The sequence below is a fragment of the Penicillium cataractarum genome (genome assembly GCF_028827025.1).
Source record: "Penicillium cataractarum strain IBT 29864 chromosome Unknown utg000009l, whole genome shotgun sequence".
NCBI classification, from domain to species: domain Eukaryota; kingdom Fungi; phylum Ascomycota; class Eurotiomycetes; order Eurotiales; family Aspergillaceae; genus Penicillium; species Penicillium cataractarum.
In genome coordinates this window covers 166165-182660 of record NW_026622745.1, presented here as the reverse complement: position 1 = coordinate 182660, position 16496 = coordinate 166165, and the positions used below count along the sequence as shown (strand labels likewise).

At 47.5% G+C, this 16496-nt stretch overlaps 4 protein-coding genes across 4 annotated transcripts; all 4 read left to right on the top strand.

Annotated features, from left to right (window-relative positions):
• Positions 1-1479: 1479 nt before the first annotated feature.
• On the top strand, positions 1480-5226 carry N7496_010751 (uncharacterized protein; the record flags this gene model as incomplete). Its single annotated transcript, XM_056703664.1, has 11 exons — positions 1480-1545; positions 1851-2149; positions 2208-2252; positions 2349-2433; positions 2639-2893; positions 2952-3136; positions 3199-3390; positions 3455-3515; positions 3766-4409; positions 4689-4718; positions 4815-5226. The coding sequence occupies 11 exons, from the start codon at positions 1480-1482 to the stop codon at positions 5224-5226; spliced, it is 2274 nt and encodes a 757-aa protein (XP_056549624.1).
• Positions 5227-9410: 4184 nt separating this feature from the next.
• Positions 9411-10378, top strand: N7496_010750 (ankyrin repeat domain-containing protein; the record flags this gene model as incomplete). The annotated part of the gene is made up of 4 exons (XM_056703663.1): positions 9411-9447; positions 9636-9693; positions 9742-10067; positions 10128-10378. 4 exons carry the CDS (start codon positions 9411-9413, stop codon positions 10376-10378), a joined length of 672 nt encoding a protein of 223 aa, XP_056549623.1.
• A 2854-nt stretch (positions 10379-13232) lies between these two features.
• On the top strand, positions 13233-14513 carry N7496_010749 (uncharacterized protein; the record flags this gene model as incomplete). Its single annotated transcript, XM_056703662.1, has 5 exons — positions 13233-13323; positions 13396-13408; positions 13533-13662; positions 13737-13928; positions 14175-14513. The coding sequence occupies 5 exons, from the start codon at positions 13233-13235 to the stop codon at positions 14511-14513; spliced, it is 765 nt and encodes a 254-aa protein (XP_056549622.1).
• A 220-nt stretch (positions 14514-14733) lies between these two features.
• N7496_010748 (uncharacterized protein) lies at positions 14734-15105 on the top strand (the record flags this gene model as incomplete). Its single annotated transcript, XM_056703661.1, has 2 exons — positions 14734-14741; positions 14790-15105. 2 exons carry the CDS (start codon positions 14734-14736, stop codon positions 15103-15105), a joined length of 324 nt encoding a protein of 107 aa, XP_056549621.1.
• Between the last annotated feature and the right edge of the window lie 1391 nt (positions 15106-16496).

The window sequence follows — 16496 nt, the reverse complement described above, 5'->3', positions numbered from 1 at the left end:
GATACCGAGTATTAGCTCATCCACGTCTCGGTCAACTCGCTGGATAATTAATTGGTTGATCTTTGCCAGCCTTTCTTTAACCTTATCCCACTACTTTTGCTTCTTCTTATACACCGTCTAGAGGTATGTAAGGTGGGCCCTTTCTTCTACTGATAGGGATACCTAGCTTGTTGCACTAGTCTTGACCTCTTCGAGATCCGGTGGTTAAAGCCTCTGTGGGATAGATTTTATCTCATCGTCGGAGAGGTCTGGGTCTATATATTGCCAGACTTCTTAAGCCTTAGCTGTAGCTTTTATGTGACCCTTCCAAACTCTCCATTGGTCCTAGTGGCGGAGCTTGAGATCCCACTCCGACCCAGTTGATAACAGTCTCTTCTCTTCTATAGTTATGTTTCCTATATAAATCGAAGTCCTTCTGTTCTCCGAGGGTCTCTAAGGGGGGTTATCCGGTGCGGCCGACGGGCAACCTTGCAGGGGTCCTCGGGAGGATTCGAAGGCACGTTTCGGTGCGGTAAAGGGGCAAGCTTTGGAAGCGTATCGACGGCGAACAGCAGAGCAATATCGGACTCGGCGAAATTGATGGTATTCGATTCAAGCCAATCGTGCGATCGGGCTCATAACTATCAAAACCGGTTGAATTGGTATAGGCTAGTATGCATATGGACGAATGAGAACTATCGGAATCATACAGACAAGGTTGATTGATTGAAGAAAGGAAAGGAAAGGACTCGAACGAATGGAAAAGGGGCAGGTTGAGCTGTCCCATGGCGGTGTAACCGGGTATTCGAGTGACCATACCGATGTCGAAAGGTTACCCGCATATTACATACAAACACATACAAAATCTGGGAAGGAAATGGACCAATCCGAGGTCACTGTAATGAAACTCTCCACTTTTCCACGACAGGATCTAATGATATATATATACTCTACTAAGTTTGAACTCACTGATCTTTACCTAGAGGGCATGAAGCAGGACAGGACGAGAAATAAGCAGGAGGCTAAGGATGAAGAATTAAATACTAATCGGGAAGAGAATTATGTAGATGGGATCAGTGATACTGAAGAGGAAGAATCTGTGTCTACTCTAAGTGACACTCGGCTGACTGTTGAGGAATCTAGCCAGCAGGTGCCCTCACTGAGTGCTCGAGTTAGAAGGGAAGATGAAACTAGTGATAGAAGTGATGATGATGATGATGATGTAGTTCTTCCATTACCAGAGGGGACTAGCCGAAAGCGTACATCAGGGAGGATAATTAGACCTTCTAAGCGGCTCAGGGAGTTAGAATAAATGGAAATTGTTACGTTTCGGAATTCATGTCACTCTAAACTAATATAATCTAGATTTTTTGTAACCAAAATACCTTAAAATACTCTAAATTACTGCATAACTCTATACATCTTACCACTACCCCGCGTGGGCGGGTTTGGACGGGCAGGTTTGGACAGTGGGCGGACACCCCCTTAACCTGCCCGCCCATGGATAGTCTATGGGGTACCCAAACCCGTCCACGGACGGGTTTGGACGGCTTTGGACATGGGCGGGTTTGGACTCTGCCGAGGTCTAGGCTGGAGTAATAGGCAGCCCGCCCATGGGCGGTAATAGGACGCCCATAGCCCGCCCCCGGGCGGGCCGGGCTGGCCCAAAATGGGCGGCCCGTGGGCCGTGTCGAGGTCTACGCACATGTTAGGGGATTCAGCCTCACGGGAAGCCTGAGCTGACCATCATCAACAAATGAGAAACAGCCCACTCTCATGTAAGTTAATGTACCACTCTGTTGAAAGCAACTACGATAGCTAGCCAAAGAAAGTCGCCCGTCTTCCGGGTGACAGGCCTGTCGAGGGTATAGCCCGACGGGGATCTCAAGGCCGCATTGCAAAAGGTACTCGACGACAGCTTCACCGACGACGAGAGATCGCAGATCAAGGCCGAGATCACAATTGTGCCTTCATGTTATGAAAGTGACACGCAGAGGGTGGCGCTGGTGCAGTTTCGCGGTGGGGTGCCTCAGTTCCTCGGTGAGCTAAGAATCGACCCTCTTGGCGCCTGGCAGGTTGAAATGGGAGACGATGACATCAACTTTGACTCTCACTTCTTTGGATTCACGCAGCTCTACGCGCCGGATGAGAATGAGCCAGTGGTTGCCGAGTAAGGACCCGCGCCGCGATCTAGACCCAGAAGATTGATCCTAACTCACGCAATACAGCATCATGGCCATCGCCGGACTAGATAGACATACGTACGGATCGTGGTAAGGAAGAGGAAATCTCGGTCGGATGTGGCTGCGTGACTTCTTGTTAAAGGATCTTCCGCAGTGCCGTACCATGATCTACGGGTACAACTCTAGGCTGTCGAGCCACGGAATCGACACGATCCTCGACTATGGGCGAGAGCTAATGGAGGAGATCAAGAAGATCCGAAACATCAAGGAGGTAGGCATGCTGTCTGGTTTATCTATATATAGCAAGTATAGGCTAATTTTTCGGCTAGCTCCAGCAGAGGCCTCTGATTTTCGTCGTGTATAGCTTTAGAGGCATTATCTTGGCTCACGTAGGACCATCATCTGATCTTGGGTACAAAATATTATATACTGATATTGTCTTGCAGTGCCTAGTACGGGACATCTAAACGATGGAGGAAGACCACCCTGCGATCACGTCGCTATATCGAGCCACGTACGGCATGATCCTCTTTACTATCCCGCATAAAGGATTGGTGATAGATGATATCCAGCAGATGCTAGCCGGTGATAAGAGCCACCCGCGAGGGCAACTACTACATCAAATCTCTAGCAAATCGGACCTGCTAGTCCACCAGCTGGCAGATTTCAAAAATCTAATCCGAGATCGAAAAGTGGTCAGCTTCTACGAGACGGAGCAGACAAGACGGTTAGTATTAGTACATTTTGATCTTTATCTAAACAGACTATACCATACTAATCATCGCGTAGGACTTAGAAAGCGGACGATGGAAACGCACTAGAGACTTTATAACGATAGCGGGGGCAGACTCGGCTCTTCTCCAGCTCCCCGACCATATAGAGGACAAGGTGCCGCTACATGCTAATCACTCGATAATCGTCAAATTCGACACGCGCAACGCGGCCGGGTATCGCACGGTGCTCGATAAATTGCGGTAATTCTTAAAGGACGCGCCGTCAGTGGTAGCAGCTCGGTTTAGTAAGTGATATGCTACAGGGTGTTTTCGCGATCTAACGGAACTGTTTCAGCGCAGACGCGTCCAAAGCCTCAGCCGTGCTCCACGGTGCCTTTTAAGAAGGATCCGATGTTTGTGGGCCGTGAAGCTATCATCAGTGCGATCAAGGATAGACATAAGGAGATCGGCCAGACTCATGAGCGAGTGGCATTAGTGGGGTTGGCCGGCGTCGGGTAAGCTATCCCTAAAAGATAGCATTATGAATAAGCACTAATCGTTGGTTTCACTACCTCTTAGCAAAACCCAGATAGCTATTGAGTATTCTTATCGCGTTCGAGAATCAACTCCGGACACGTGGGTATTTTGGATCCACGCGAGCAATGCGGCGCGGTTAGAACAGGGCTACTAGCAGATTGCCATAGCTGCGGAGATTCCGGGACGGAACGATCCGAAGACGAACATCCTCCAGCTCGTTTATCAGTGGTTATGTAATACACATAACGGGTAGTTACTAGCTGATGGTATTAGATAATGCGGATGACGACGGTGTCTTTTTCACTGGCAATGCGTCCACTGAGCGAGGGCCACTGGTGAACTTCCTGCCGTAGGCCGCGCATGGATCAATCCTGGTCATATCTCGAAATGGCCTTGCGGCACGGAATCTGGTGGGGGACCATGCCCATGTGATCACAGTACAGCCAATGAATGAAGAAGATTCAATCGTCCTTCTACGTGCTAGAATTCCGGGCGCCCAATCTGGAGAGTCTAGAGAGGACGAGAAGGCCCTGGTCCAGGCGCTTGAGTTTGTTCCGCTAGCAATCACGCAGGCAGGATCCTATATTGCTAATCGACCATCTCGTGTGACTATCTCCAGGTACCTTCAGTTGTTCCGTGAGAGCGAGTCTAACCAGGCCCATCTTCTGCAGCATAAGGACGCTAAAGACCTACGGCGGGACCCTAGTATTCGGCATGCGGTTGTTACGACATGGCAGCTGTCATTTGATCAAATACGTCATGACCGGCCTGTAGCGACGAATTTACTAGCGTTGATGAGTATGTTTGATCGAGAGGGTATCCTAGAAGGCCTCATCCGTGGCGATAGTGATGAAGTCCAGTTTGAAGATGCAGTTGCGCCATTGATCAGTTATTCTCTTGTTAGAGTTAAACTTGAAACAGCGTCATTTGATATGCATCGACTGGTACAGTTATCGGTCCGGACATGGCTTGAGATCCACCTCGAGCTGGCACGGTGGTAACAGAAATCGCGAGCCGTCATAGCACAGATGTTTCCCGATGGAGAATACGAGAGCTAGACTGAATGCCAGAGGCTGCTTCCATATGCAAAAGAAGTGATTAAATCGATATCTACTGATCATAAATTTGATCGACTGCACGTGGCCACGATTTCCTCTAAAAGCGGATGGTATTTACTACTTCGAGGCGCATATGTAGAGGCAGAAGCGACGCACCGACGGGCATTGGAAATACGACAGATTCTACTTAGATACGATCATACTGACACGCTCGCCAGCGTTAGTAATCTTGGCTCGGTGCTGTTCAGGTAAGCTAAATATGGAGAGGCGGAAGCTATGTATCGACGGGCATTAGAAGCACGAGGGAAGGTTCTTGGACGTGAGCATCCTAACGTTCTGACCAGTGTCAATAATCTCGGCCTAGTACTTAATAACCTAGGAAAGCACCAAGAGGCGGAAACGATGCATCGACGTGTATTGGAGGTACGAGAGAAGACTCTTGGCTGCGAGCATACCGACACTCTTAGCAGTGTCAGTAACCTAGGGAATGTGCTCTATAGGCAAGAAAAATTTGAAGAGGCAGAAGCGATGTATCGACGGGCGTTAAGAGGGAGTGAGAAAGTGCTTGGACGCGAGCATCCTGATATGCTCACCTGCGTTAATAATCTTGGCCTAGTCCTAGATAACAGAGGCAAGCACCAGGAGGCGGAAGCGATGCATCGACGGGCGTTGGAGACACGAGAGAAGGTTCTTAGGCGCGAGCATCCTGACACACTCACCGGTGTCAATAACCTTGGCAATGTGCTCTCCAGCTAAGGGAAATATGAAGAGGCGGAAGCGTTGCATCGACGGGTATTAGAGACACGAGAGAAGGTTCTTAGGCGCGAGCATCCTGACACGCTCACCAGTCTCAATAATCTTGGCCTAATGCTTGATTATCGAGGAAGGCATAGAAAGGCAGAAGCGAAGCATCGACGAGCATTGAAGGCGCAAGAAAGGTTACTTGGCCGCGAACATCCGTCCACACTCACCAGCGTCAATAATCTTAGCCTAGTGCTTCACAACCGACAAAAACAGCAAGAGGCGGAAGCGATGCATCGACGCGCATTAGACACACGAGCGAAGGCCCTGGATACGCGCACCCGGAGACACTCACCAGTGTCAATAACCTTGGCAATTCGCTCTTCAGCCAAGGAAAATATGACGAGGCGGAAGCGATGTATCAACGCGCACTGCAAGGATATAAAGACGTTCTTGGATGTGAGCATGCTTATACGCTCACCAGTCTCACTAACCTCGGGTTGGCACTTGATAATCAAGCCAAATATGAAGAAGCAGAAGTGATACTTCGCCGGGCATTAGAATCACGGGAGAAGGTGCTTGGACACGACGACCCTAAAACGCTCAGCAGTCGTAGTTATCTTCAAAGAGCGGTTAAGGGCCAAGGGAAACTTCAAGAGACGTAGATTGACTAGATTGACCGTGGTTTTAATGACGCGTGAAGGCCACTGGACATCGGCATCACCCAATAGTCACTACTCTTAATATCTCAATTATCCTTTGAATAAATAAATTAAAGACCCTACGACAAATTGTTCCTGGAGGCCAGATCTCTCTCAAAACGGGATCTATGGCCCGGAGAATTGAGGATCATTAGCGCGAAATCCCCGAAAATCTGGTGCGCGACTCTGAGTAAGATGAAATGGAGTTTTATGATGCGTTAGCGCAGCTACTAAGCTATTCTCTGATCCGACTAGAGAGGAACGACCGGTTGATCGATATGCACCGCATAGTACAATTATCGGTCCGGGCATGGCTAGACATACACTAGCTTCTCCACGGTTAGCAGGCCAAATCCCGAGCGATTTCGGAACGGGTATACCCAGATAGGAACTACGAGAGCCGGACACAATATCGATCGCTCCTTACGCATACCAAAAGCGTGCTAAATTCTGTATGTGACGATAATAAAGACAGATAGGCATAAGCAATCTTTTAACGGGTGCTAGAAGCATGACATAGATATTTATACCTGATCAGTTTTACACTACGATCAGTCGATGATCTATGACTTTTCAATTAACACAGGACTATGAAGAGGCTTTCTAATTCTAGATTATGCCTATAACATATAGTGTAGAGGCAGCACACATATCGATCTGTTATCTATACAGTACTTGCTAAACTTCGTTCGTCGCTGTTCATTCTCATACGTCGATGCGGTCCTGAGCCTAAGTTACTTCCACCGGACCCAATGTTCCACACCAGGTTGATACGCTATCTCTCACGTGCGGACACGTTTAAGTGTGGCTATCCGCTTAGCGGCGCTAGTATCTTTCATATAACACGTTACACGTTTATTTTTTCCCCGTGTATTAGTATTATCAATATTTTTAATTCATGTACCATCGTGGTGCCAAGACTTTCACCAAAATTGGTATGCTCTAGGGCAATATAATTATGAAAGGCTCAAAAATCGATTTTGGGCGTAAGATGGACGAAAGGATGCAACATTATCTTTCTTACCCATCTTAGGCGTTTTGGTTAATGATCTTGGCGTGATAATAGTCAACAGCGGGCTTTCTAGCAGTGTGTCTCGGCCTAGGATTCGCCCCACTAACATTTTGTAACTGTTTCTGAAAAGAGCTATGAAAGAAGCATTTAATCACTGTTGATTTTGCAAGTTCCGGGCAATATATAAGATATGTATTAGGGACGACGGTACCTACACGTTCGAGGCCTGTTACTCATAATACACATGTTGAAAATTGCTTGAAAGCTGCAGAGACAACAATCGTCAAATTCTTTTCTGATGGTTCAATTTTCGTACACTAATTACAGATACTAGCGTAGCGAATTACAGATCGAGACCCATTGCTAGCTAGCTATATCGGCGTCAACTAGTTGCCAGAAAGTGATGAGAAGGGGAGTTGGTGGCTCATACGTTTTTATAACCGTCTTGAATCGGGATTCCGATGCCCATTTCTCAAACGATTTGAAATTATATGGAGTAGTATAGATGGGACGATTGAGATTAATTTCATCTGCTACCTGAATAACATCTTTAGACTCAATAGCTATCTCTGTCGGATTAACCTTGCAGACACGGACTAGTGTGTATGTGGACAAGCAAGAGAGACCGTAGAACACTTCCTCTTTCGATGTTGGAAATGGACCACACAACGGATAGCATTGCTGCAGACTAGTCAAACTTATTGAGGTAATCTCTCCTTCTTCCTGGGCGGGAAATCGCCCTCGGATAATTAGCGATGGATGCCGAACTTGGAAGCGGTGCGAGCCTTAATACGATTCGCGATCGCCACGGGCCGACTCGACGCCACCTAACCACGTTAACTAACACGACGATACCCCACTCCCCCACTCCCCCTTTACTAACCTATACCTACTACCTTGTGCCGTAAATGGTGGACGCGCTTTAACTGCCGAAGATAGGATGTTGAACACTTGAAGAAGCGCCTTTAAGCCAGTCTACTAACTAACTTACTAACCCACAAGGATCCCTTTGATATTGATAGCTGAGAGGACATATACTATAAGGATCTATGTATGGGCTCGAAGGAGACACGGCAGATGTATATTAGGACGTGTATCGATAGATTAGTTTTAGTTGCCCTTTCGGCTCAGCCGCCGGGCGTTAATGAATTGTGTGTGTACAAAGTGTTGCAACCTCATACCCAGCAGAGCATGATCAAAAATGTACATTGACCCGAGCCGAGAAACCTAGCGTATGGATTGGGATCCTCTTCGCTCGAGTATCGAGGATTTACACGCTCAGTTATGTCTTCGTCACTTTATCCTGCCAGAGAAACGGCTACTCTCCATTCTTAAACTACTACGGTCTTATAGGACTGTTTATAGGCAGACGTGAACCTTGCGCGACTTCCCTAAATTCTTCTTATCAGCGATCTTAAAGCGGAAGGCCTTGGCTCCCTATTCGGAAAACGCAAACCGCATGTATTGGAGGTCGACCTAGTCGGATATACTCTCCGCTGGTCTGATATTGTCCTATCCCGAACATATGAATCAAAACGGTAGAGCGATGGCAACCATTATGTCCGAGTGGATAAGGGCTAGATATTCTAGACCTAAGTTATATACTGTGCGGATCAATACTTGCAGATCGTATGGCGTACTATTGATTAGATACCTAGGGAACTTTTATGAACAATAAGTTTGAACGTTGAGGACATTCTTGTCGTCAATTTATTGTACTCGACTTTCTGCCCTATACCTGGTTGTGAGAGAGACAAAAACCGAAGTGTAGACTTCTAACGCTGGTGCAGAGGGAAAGGGTCCAACCGTATTCGTCCGTAAGTTCCCCGTCGGCCGTCCAGGTCAGCCTATGTAACACCTGAGTCTCCATCTCACTCGGCGTTTTCCAACGTAATCCTCAGGATTCATCGGTTTGTTGAAGGTGATTCTCCGTAAACAATGTGATCGCGAAAGGCGATGTTCAAAATACGGATCTAAGGGGGCGGCCCGTCTGAATCTCTTTAATCCACGGTTCGGGGTGGAGCGCTTCGTGAGATTGGCCACAAATTCTAAAAGCATGCTTCAACGGCTGTTGAGTCAACTGCATTCACAGCAAAAAAGCTGTGACTACAGCACATTACATGACTTTTTCCAAGAGATCTGCATACCTGGCGGCTATGGTTAGGCGGAGGCGAAAAGGTATAAAAGGAGGCTGCACGACCGGTCTGGAAAATCAGGATTTGAATCCTCATCCTCCACGATGGTATAGTCTTGTGGTCTGCTTGTAGACCTTGGCTTGGGGTCTTAGCTTTTGCTGGTATGAGCCCAGTGAAGTAAGAGTCAACTGTTCTCCGCAGAATGAGCTCTGCGACACTAACTGTTCTCCGTAGGATGAGCTCTGCGATACTAACTGTTCTCCGTAGGATGAGCTCTGCGATACTAAGTGTGCTTCGCATGATAAGGTCTGCGATATCCATTAGTGGATTATAAAGATTATAAGGATCGAAATGCCATCCGGTATGCTGTTGCTAATTGCGACGAGGGGTTAGTATAACTTCTCCTGGGACTGCAAAGCGATATATAGACGATAGACTATCAGCAGATCACCCCTCTCAACTTGGCGATTTCTAAAAGGAAATTATCTATCACCAAATTGCTGCTTCGTCATTCAGAAGTTTATCCTTCACAGCCTCGGCTAGTGGATGTGAATGGTAAATACCCGCTTTGTTTAGCTGTCGACGCCGGTCTGAAAGAAATCGCTCAAGCTCTGATCATGTATGGTGCCGATGTGTATGTCAGGGACAGATAAGGCCAGCCCTTGTTGCACCAAGCCGCCAGCAACGGGCATGACGACGTCATCCAACTGTTGCTGAGCCATGGAGTCGACGTCAATAGTCCTCACCTCGGGGGCCACATAGCACTGCATTTCGCTGCATTCTATGGGCACAAGTCAACCATAAAGCTACTTTTGAGCACGCCTGGAATTGACATTGCTGCTGGTGACGGCGAAGGAGCTACAGCCCTCTGTGCGGCTGCTCGTGGGAATCACCGATCCGTCGCATTGCGGATCTTAGCCGAGGAGCCAGCTAATGTCAACGCACGCTTCCTGGGCCAAAAGACTGCTCTTCACTTTGCGGTTGAAAATCGAAACGTTCTCCTCGCTTGTCTGCTTGTGGACTTGGATTCACTAGACCTAAACATCTGCGATGACTAGGGGTGGACAGCCCTCAGCTACGCGGCGGATCAGGGCGATCTGCGGATGTTGGAGCTCCTCCTTACTAGGACCGATCTAGATTTGAATGCTTTGGGAGCATCTCCTATTTATCTTGCTGCTGAAAGAGGACATCTAGAAGTGGTCCGCCGACTTGTCTCCCTTGACGAGGTTGATATTAATCAGACTGTCTGGCATAAGTCTCCTCTATTTATCGCGATCGAAAACGGACACCGTGATGTCGCAAAGCTGCTCCTTGAATAAGGGTCTCGACTAGATGTTAATGTAAAGACCTCTCTTGGGGACACCGCGCTATATATGGCTGTCTCTTATGGGAACCTGGATATTGTGGAGTTATTACTCAAAGACGATCGGCTAGATGTCACGGGTACTAATCGATATGGAGAGTCAGCCCTGGAGCTCGCAGCCCGTAATGGGAAGGAGCACGTTGTTAGGCGTCTTTGCCGCGACCGCCGAGTAAGAAATGTTTGCCACTTCGGGAGTGCTATGGAAGCTATATCGAATATCCGGATTCTTTATTTTCTTCGGGGGTAGTTGTTGAGATATGGCGTGGAACACGGTGTCCGTCGGTCAGCTCGACTTACCAGAGGATCATCCTAGTTCGCGGAGTCTAGCACGTCGCTATCACTTCGCCGGTCAACACGCATGTTATAAACGTGTCGTGATAGCTCTTAGATAACATCTACAGTTAATATGGAGTTTCGATAATTTGAACAAGATTTGTAGAGGATCTTCCGTAGGTCAATCATGATCCCGTGCAAAATGCTCGTATAAAAAATCAGAATGCGATTACTAGGCATTTTTCGAATGAGAATCTAGCCAAAATCCATCATTCAGACATCTAGTTTCTGTAATTAGATACGCGAAAGATGAACGGTGATATGTTGATGTGTTGATGTTGATGTTGATGTGTTGATGTTGATCCCCATAACAGAAGATGCCGGTTGATGAGGAAACGGCTTTGATGTGTTGGTTTCAAACACTCCCACTTGCCTTGGTTAACTTGGACGATTCGACGTTAGTGCTTCCGACTTAACCACATATTTTTCAATCTAACCGTTCACTAGCGCCGGTGAGACGAAGAAATCTGGGTCAATGGAAGTACCTAGATGTCAACATAGTATATATCAATCAGGAGCTTTAACAGTCTTCCTGGGTAGAAGATTGACAATTATCCATGGTATAGGTCTATCAATTTAGAATCTGGACGTTTAATCGTTTGTATGTGACCGCTCTGAACTTTGATGGTTAACGAATATAACCATATTAACTAGTTATTAGACGGCTCTAAGGCAAATAAGGCATGTACCTATGCACCTTAGCGTTTAGAAATGATGCTGTAATCACTGTAGGTGGTATGATATCACGAGGAAATAAGGGTGGCTTCTTGGCCCTCGATAAAAACACTTTCATTGCATCGAAAGTAATATTCTACAGTACCATCACTGACAGTCTGATCTAGATTCTTAATTCTATAAATGTCTTCTTCAGCCTCCAAAATATCATACTTCGCTTCCTTGACAATTTCTGGAAAGTCTCATATCTGGTTGTAAAGGCCACGGCATCAGAATATGGAGATCGACGATAAAGGTATGCACAAAGTACTGTATCAGGACGTGATGTACTAAGCTCATTACAGTCTAGACTGTATCGACCTTCACGAGTTCTGGTCCAACTCGTCCGACATTCCAGCAACACCGCCCCTCTTAGCCACTGACTGCGACGATATTTTGCATTCACCCATTGGAGCTCAACGGGTTGACCCTAGCGTTTCGATACCACCTTCAGTCGACTGTCTTCTTTTTCCTGACCCGGAGAATCTACAAGCAGGCTTCAACTGGCTGGGCCCAGATCTTCTTTCCCCTACGACTCAATGCGAAGATCTAATACTCTATATATCGGCGTTTGTTCTAGCGAGGCTACTGCATTAGGTGGAGATAAGCCTCACGGAGCTAGATTAGCTCACGGGTGAGACAATTAAGGAGCATCTGTTCCACCTGTCTTCGGCCTAATATAGCAGATACGATCTCTACAGGGTGCGCAGACAAATTCTAGATATCGTCTCTAGCGCTAGGGATGATCAGCCGAGACTCTTCCGATTGTCTTTACGACCGCGCACGGAGCTGCCCGCATATTTCCCAGATACGGCCTTACCTATGCACACAAATCCTTGGCAATAGGCCTGAATCCAAATGTGTTTGTACAAAACTTGGCAGATAATTACAGGTGGCCTCTCTAGTAAACCACTGAACCGGAGCATTGTCACTGCTAAGATTGTTTTGGACGTTTTATGCCCGATCTGAAGCAAGGTGATTTTCAGGGAAGATTATCGCAAACAGGAGACTTGCTATACAGCAGTATGATGGCATAAATTCTAGCTAACGAAAAGCCAACTCACAGGTAGGAAAAGGCCGGCAGAAATAGGTCCCTATCTCCGGCTCCCGTTCCTGAGCCAGATCTAGAAAAGGTTAGAGATCATTCGTCAATCCTATTTGCTATCGAGCAACCCATATATTGCAGAACTAGGGGAGCAGACCAGATTTTCCTAGAATAGACCAGGCACCTAGAAGGACGTGTGATAAACCCTGGCCTCTCTTCTGCGTTCCTGGGGCCCACAGGCCTGCTATTTACGACGATATACCCTGCTCCTCGGAACAGCATAAAGCTCCTGGGACCACTGCCGACTTTAGCAATTATTAAAGGTGCCAAATCGGCTTAGCTCCCTCAGGTCCATACAGTACGCTTTCTAGAACGGCCTAAAGGCAAACACATCACTAGTAACCCTCCATCTTGCGCGTCATGCTTATTAAGAAGAATAAGTCCGTCTAGATAGTTATTTCTTCTTGTGAATAGTGCCTAGGTCATACTGTATAGAGTCAACAATTTCCTATCTGGTGAGTTATGCCTAAATCATAAGGAATTTCTTTATAAAAGAGAACAATCGTTTATACGACCACATTTTGCATGCTCATTTCGGTTACCTATAAATGTAGTATCAAGATAAAAACTAAGCAGATGTTCTGCACGCATGTTGACTCATTGTTAAGCGAGCACCAGGAAAGCTAGGGGCGAACGCTTACCACATCACCTGCAAAATATGAGCCACGCCGTTAACGTTAAGCATCAACTCGAAACCACTAAGCGCCTGCAACGTTCGCTTGTCAATCCTACATACAGGGCTCAAGTAGGTGAGGCACTTGCCCTCATTATAAGACTGCTAGTGTGTGATAGAAAGGTGACCGTTGCTCAACATGTAATAGGTCTCATGGTTCAGTACGGAAAGCTAGAATATAAATACTATCACCCTTCTCCAGTCAATTCTCTTCCCAAAACCAACTCACTTTAATTCACCTACGCGATATTCAAGTATAACAACCAATCATGACACCGACACAAGTGAGGATGATAGCCTGATGGCTCAAGCGAACGAGCAGCTTGAACGCGAGCTGCAACAGAGTCAGAAACTCACCCTTACTACATACCAAGCGCCTCGACGTGTGGTGTCTCTCGGCATCTCCCCCAGCTACGTCAGAGACTAGACACCAGTAGATGTATTTCGGGAGTTATATCAAAATTGGTACGTGCTAACCTCTCTCGCTAGGCAAGCGCTAATCCACGCAGGAAGGACGCCATCATCGAAAGATTCGACCTTGACCGTCAGAGCTTCCAGCCATTTTTGGAAGACCATAGTGAACATCTCTCAGTCGTTGTTCCCGACCAGCCAGGGGACCGTAAGAATCGACGCGCACTAGGTTTCATTCAGTACGAAAAGGAGGCCGGTCGAATCACGATAGTAAATCCATACATGCAACTACCCATCAATGCTCTAGCGATAGGATTCTCCACCAAAGCTGCTCACAAGCATCTTGTTAGACATCATAGCGAGGGTCTTAAGCTAGCGGGCCTCGTCCTCGCTCGAGATCGCTACTAGGTGAGTATCGCCGCGAGTGGTTGCAATTAGAGGTTTGACATGCACACAGATACTGCTTCGATTTCTTGTACGGTCACACCATCTCAGAAAACCAAGTTGATCGGGTAGATCGATCCTGCCCTCGACATAGCAAGCCTACGTTACCATGTGGGGAGGGACGTCGCTATGGTGATCGGCAGAACGCGGACCAAGCCAGGCCGACCCGTCGCGCTAGACGCGTTTTTGGATTGGCTCCGCCTAACGACGATAGACATTCGCGGCCTCACCTACCCTTCTAGTCTCATCCCCACGCAACATAGCGACTTGATCCTTAATCCCCAGCTACGAGGCCAGCTCTATCACAATGGAATCACTTTGACCAATACCACCGTGGGCGGCGCATTCCTCTTCGCGTACAATTTCGCCTATTCGTCTACCTACCGCGATCGTCGCCGACTAGCATCCTAGCGGGATACGGCTCACTAGGTACGAAAGATATAGGAGGACGCGCTACGCGAGAAGGAAGACACCGTCTTGCCTCTAGTGATCGATCTGCTGCGGAAGCATGCCTATTCTACGGAGGCCGAGATAATAGGCCCTCATTTAGAGCCATCGGCGCGGCGTCAGATCTAGCAATACCTACTACGCGAGTCAGGGGATAAAGAATTCTTTTACAGCGAGCGAAACAATGATTAGGTATGTGCTTGCGGTTCACAGCGTGTAATATTTAGATAGCTAATGCAGACAGACCACGAACACCATCCGTGATAGCCTTAGCAAGCGCCCGGCCTGCCTACCGGATATGCTATGGCAGATACTGCGTGCCCACTGCCCCATCCGGACTGTCGAAGAGGAGCAGCAAAAACAGTTCAAAGATACAAAGCCCTACATCGTTCCGGACACTACATTCGCGAGAACCGTTAACCGAGCACTACAAGCCTGCTTCGCTCTGCTAAAGTTCACCGATCATATTCAGGTAGTCTACATCCGAGGCTCAACCGGCAAAGTCGACGTTTACTTTAACAAGGGACAGGGTACGCTAAAGATACACTACCGATAGTTAGACTTTGCCTGTATACATCATCGGTCGCTCTGCCGGCCTTAGTCTCCAACCAACCGCCCCGACACAACCGCGTCGTTTTTCTGCTGCCATGTGGTGGAAGAGCTCTTAGTTCGATCACTTACATCCATATTCAAGGCGCATCCGACGTCTCGACCGGCAGAATTGAGATTCATGCGGCAGGTTAGACGGCGACTGCGATATATGCCGCATAGCATCCAGTTAAAGCCATACCCCGGTGGTATTCTAGTCAGTTAGGAAGATAATAAGGCGGAATCGGTTCGTAGGCTCGGTCCCAGCGGCCCGGACTACCATATTATACTTCATAAGGATAACTGTGCGGACTCTAGGACGGTACTTCTCCACGATGAAGTAGGTAAGTAGTCGTAATCATACGGGGAACAACCGTTAACTCTTTGGTACAGCCCTCCCTAACTAGGTGGTGCCCTATGGCTGCCGCTAGCAATTTGCTCGCCAGACACACCGAATATGCCTCTTTACCGGTTTGTCTCACACATCTACCTATTATGCCATGATTGCGTTGAATGAAGATCGAGCGTTTTATGGAGTGCCGTCGGATCGAGTATCGCCTAGGTCGTATGAGGAGGTAGGAAACCTCTCTCGATAGATAATATAGAAAGCGCCTTCGCTCCGCGCTGTTTAATAGATAAGGATCCGACAGGAAGGTACGGCATAAACCCTCATAGCAAAAGATAAGCAGTGTGAGAATAAATGTGAGCCCAAGCACGTTCTATGCTAACATTGCATGTGTAGGGTCCGGTATTATCGCTGGTAATTTCTTCTCATGTCCAGTCTTCCTCTGATACTGTATCATCTGACAGTGGCTCATATCTCGATAGCCTTGCGTTCACACTCGGTAGAGAAGCTCTAGCTAGCGAGGAAAAGTCAATGATACTAGCCAGACGAGCTAACCGACACTACGCCCTGTATAGGGTGCTTGTCTGTGGCGCGATGACACTGACGGCACTAGTCGATGATCTCGTAATATGTCTCGAGGGCCCTGCTGGTTCTTTTAAGGCGCTTCTATATATGCTATAGACCCTATAAGTACGACCTTCGAGTCCTCATTCAAGTATTTGACCCTTATCTCACTCTTCTGGGAACGATGGATTTCCTTCGACGGCTTATATTTAAAAAAGGATCACACGAGTCAGCATGTGAAACAGTACTAACTGATATGATTTTGCCAGTCTACTATTTTGATGACACCCCACTTTTACGCAACATCGTTCAGTGCTACTCTTCGGTTCAACGATATACTCGATCCAGAAATGCTGCGGATGTCTTTGTCGTAGCTACTCGAGCGTGAGGGTTGGCGTAAGCTCGGGGGCCGTATTCGTTTAAATGTAGGCGTTAATCGCGAAACCTAC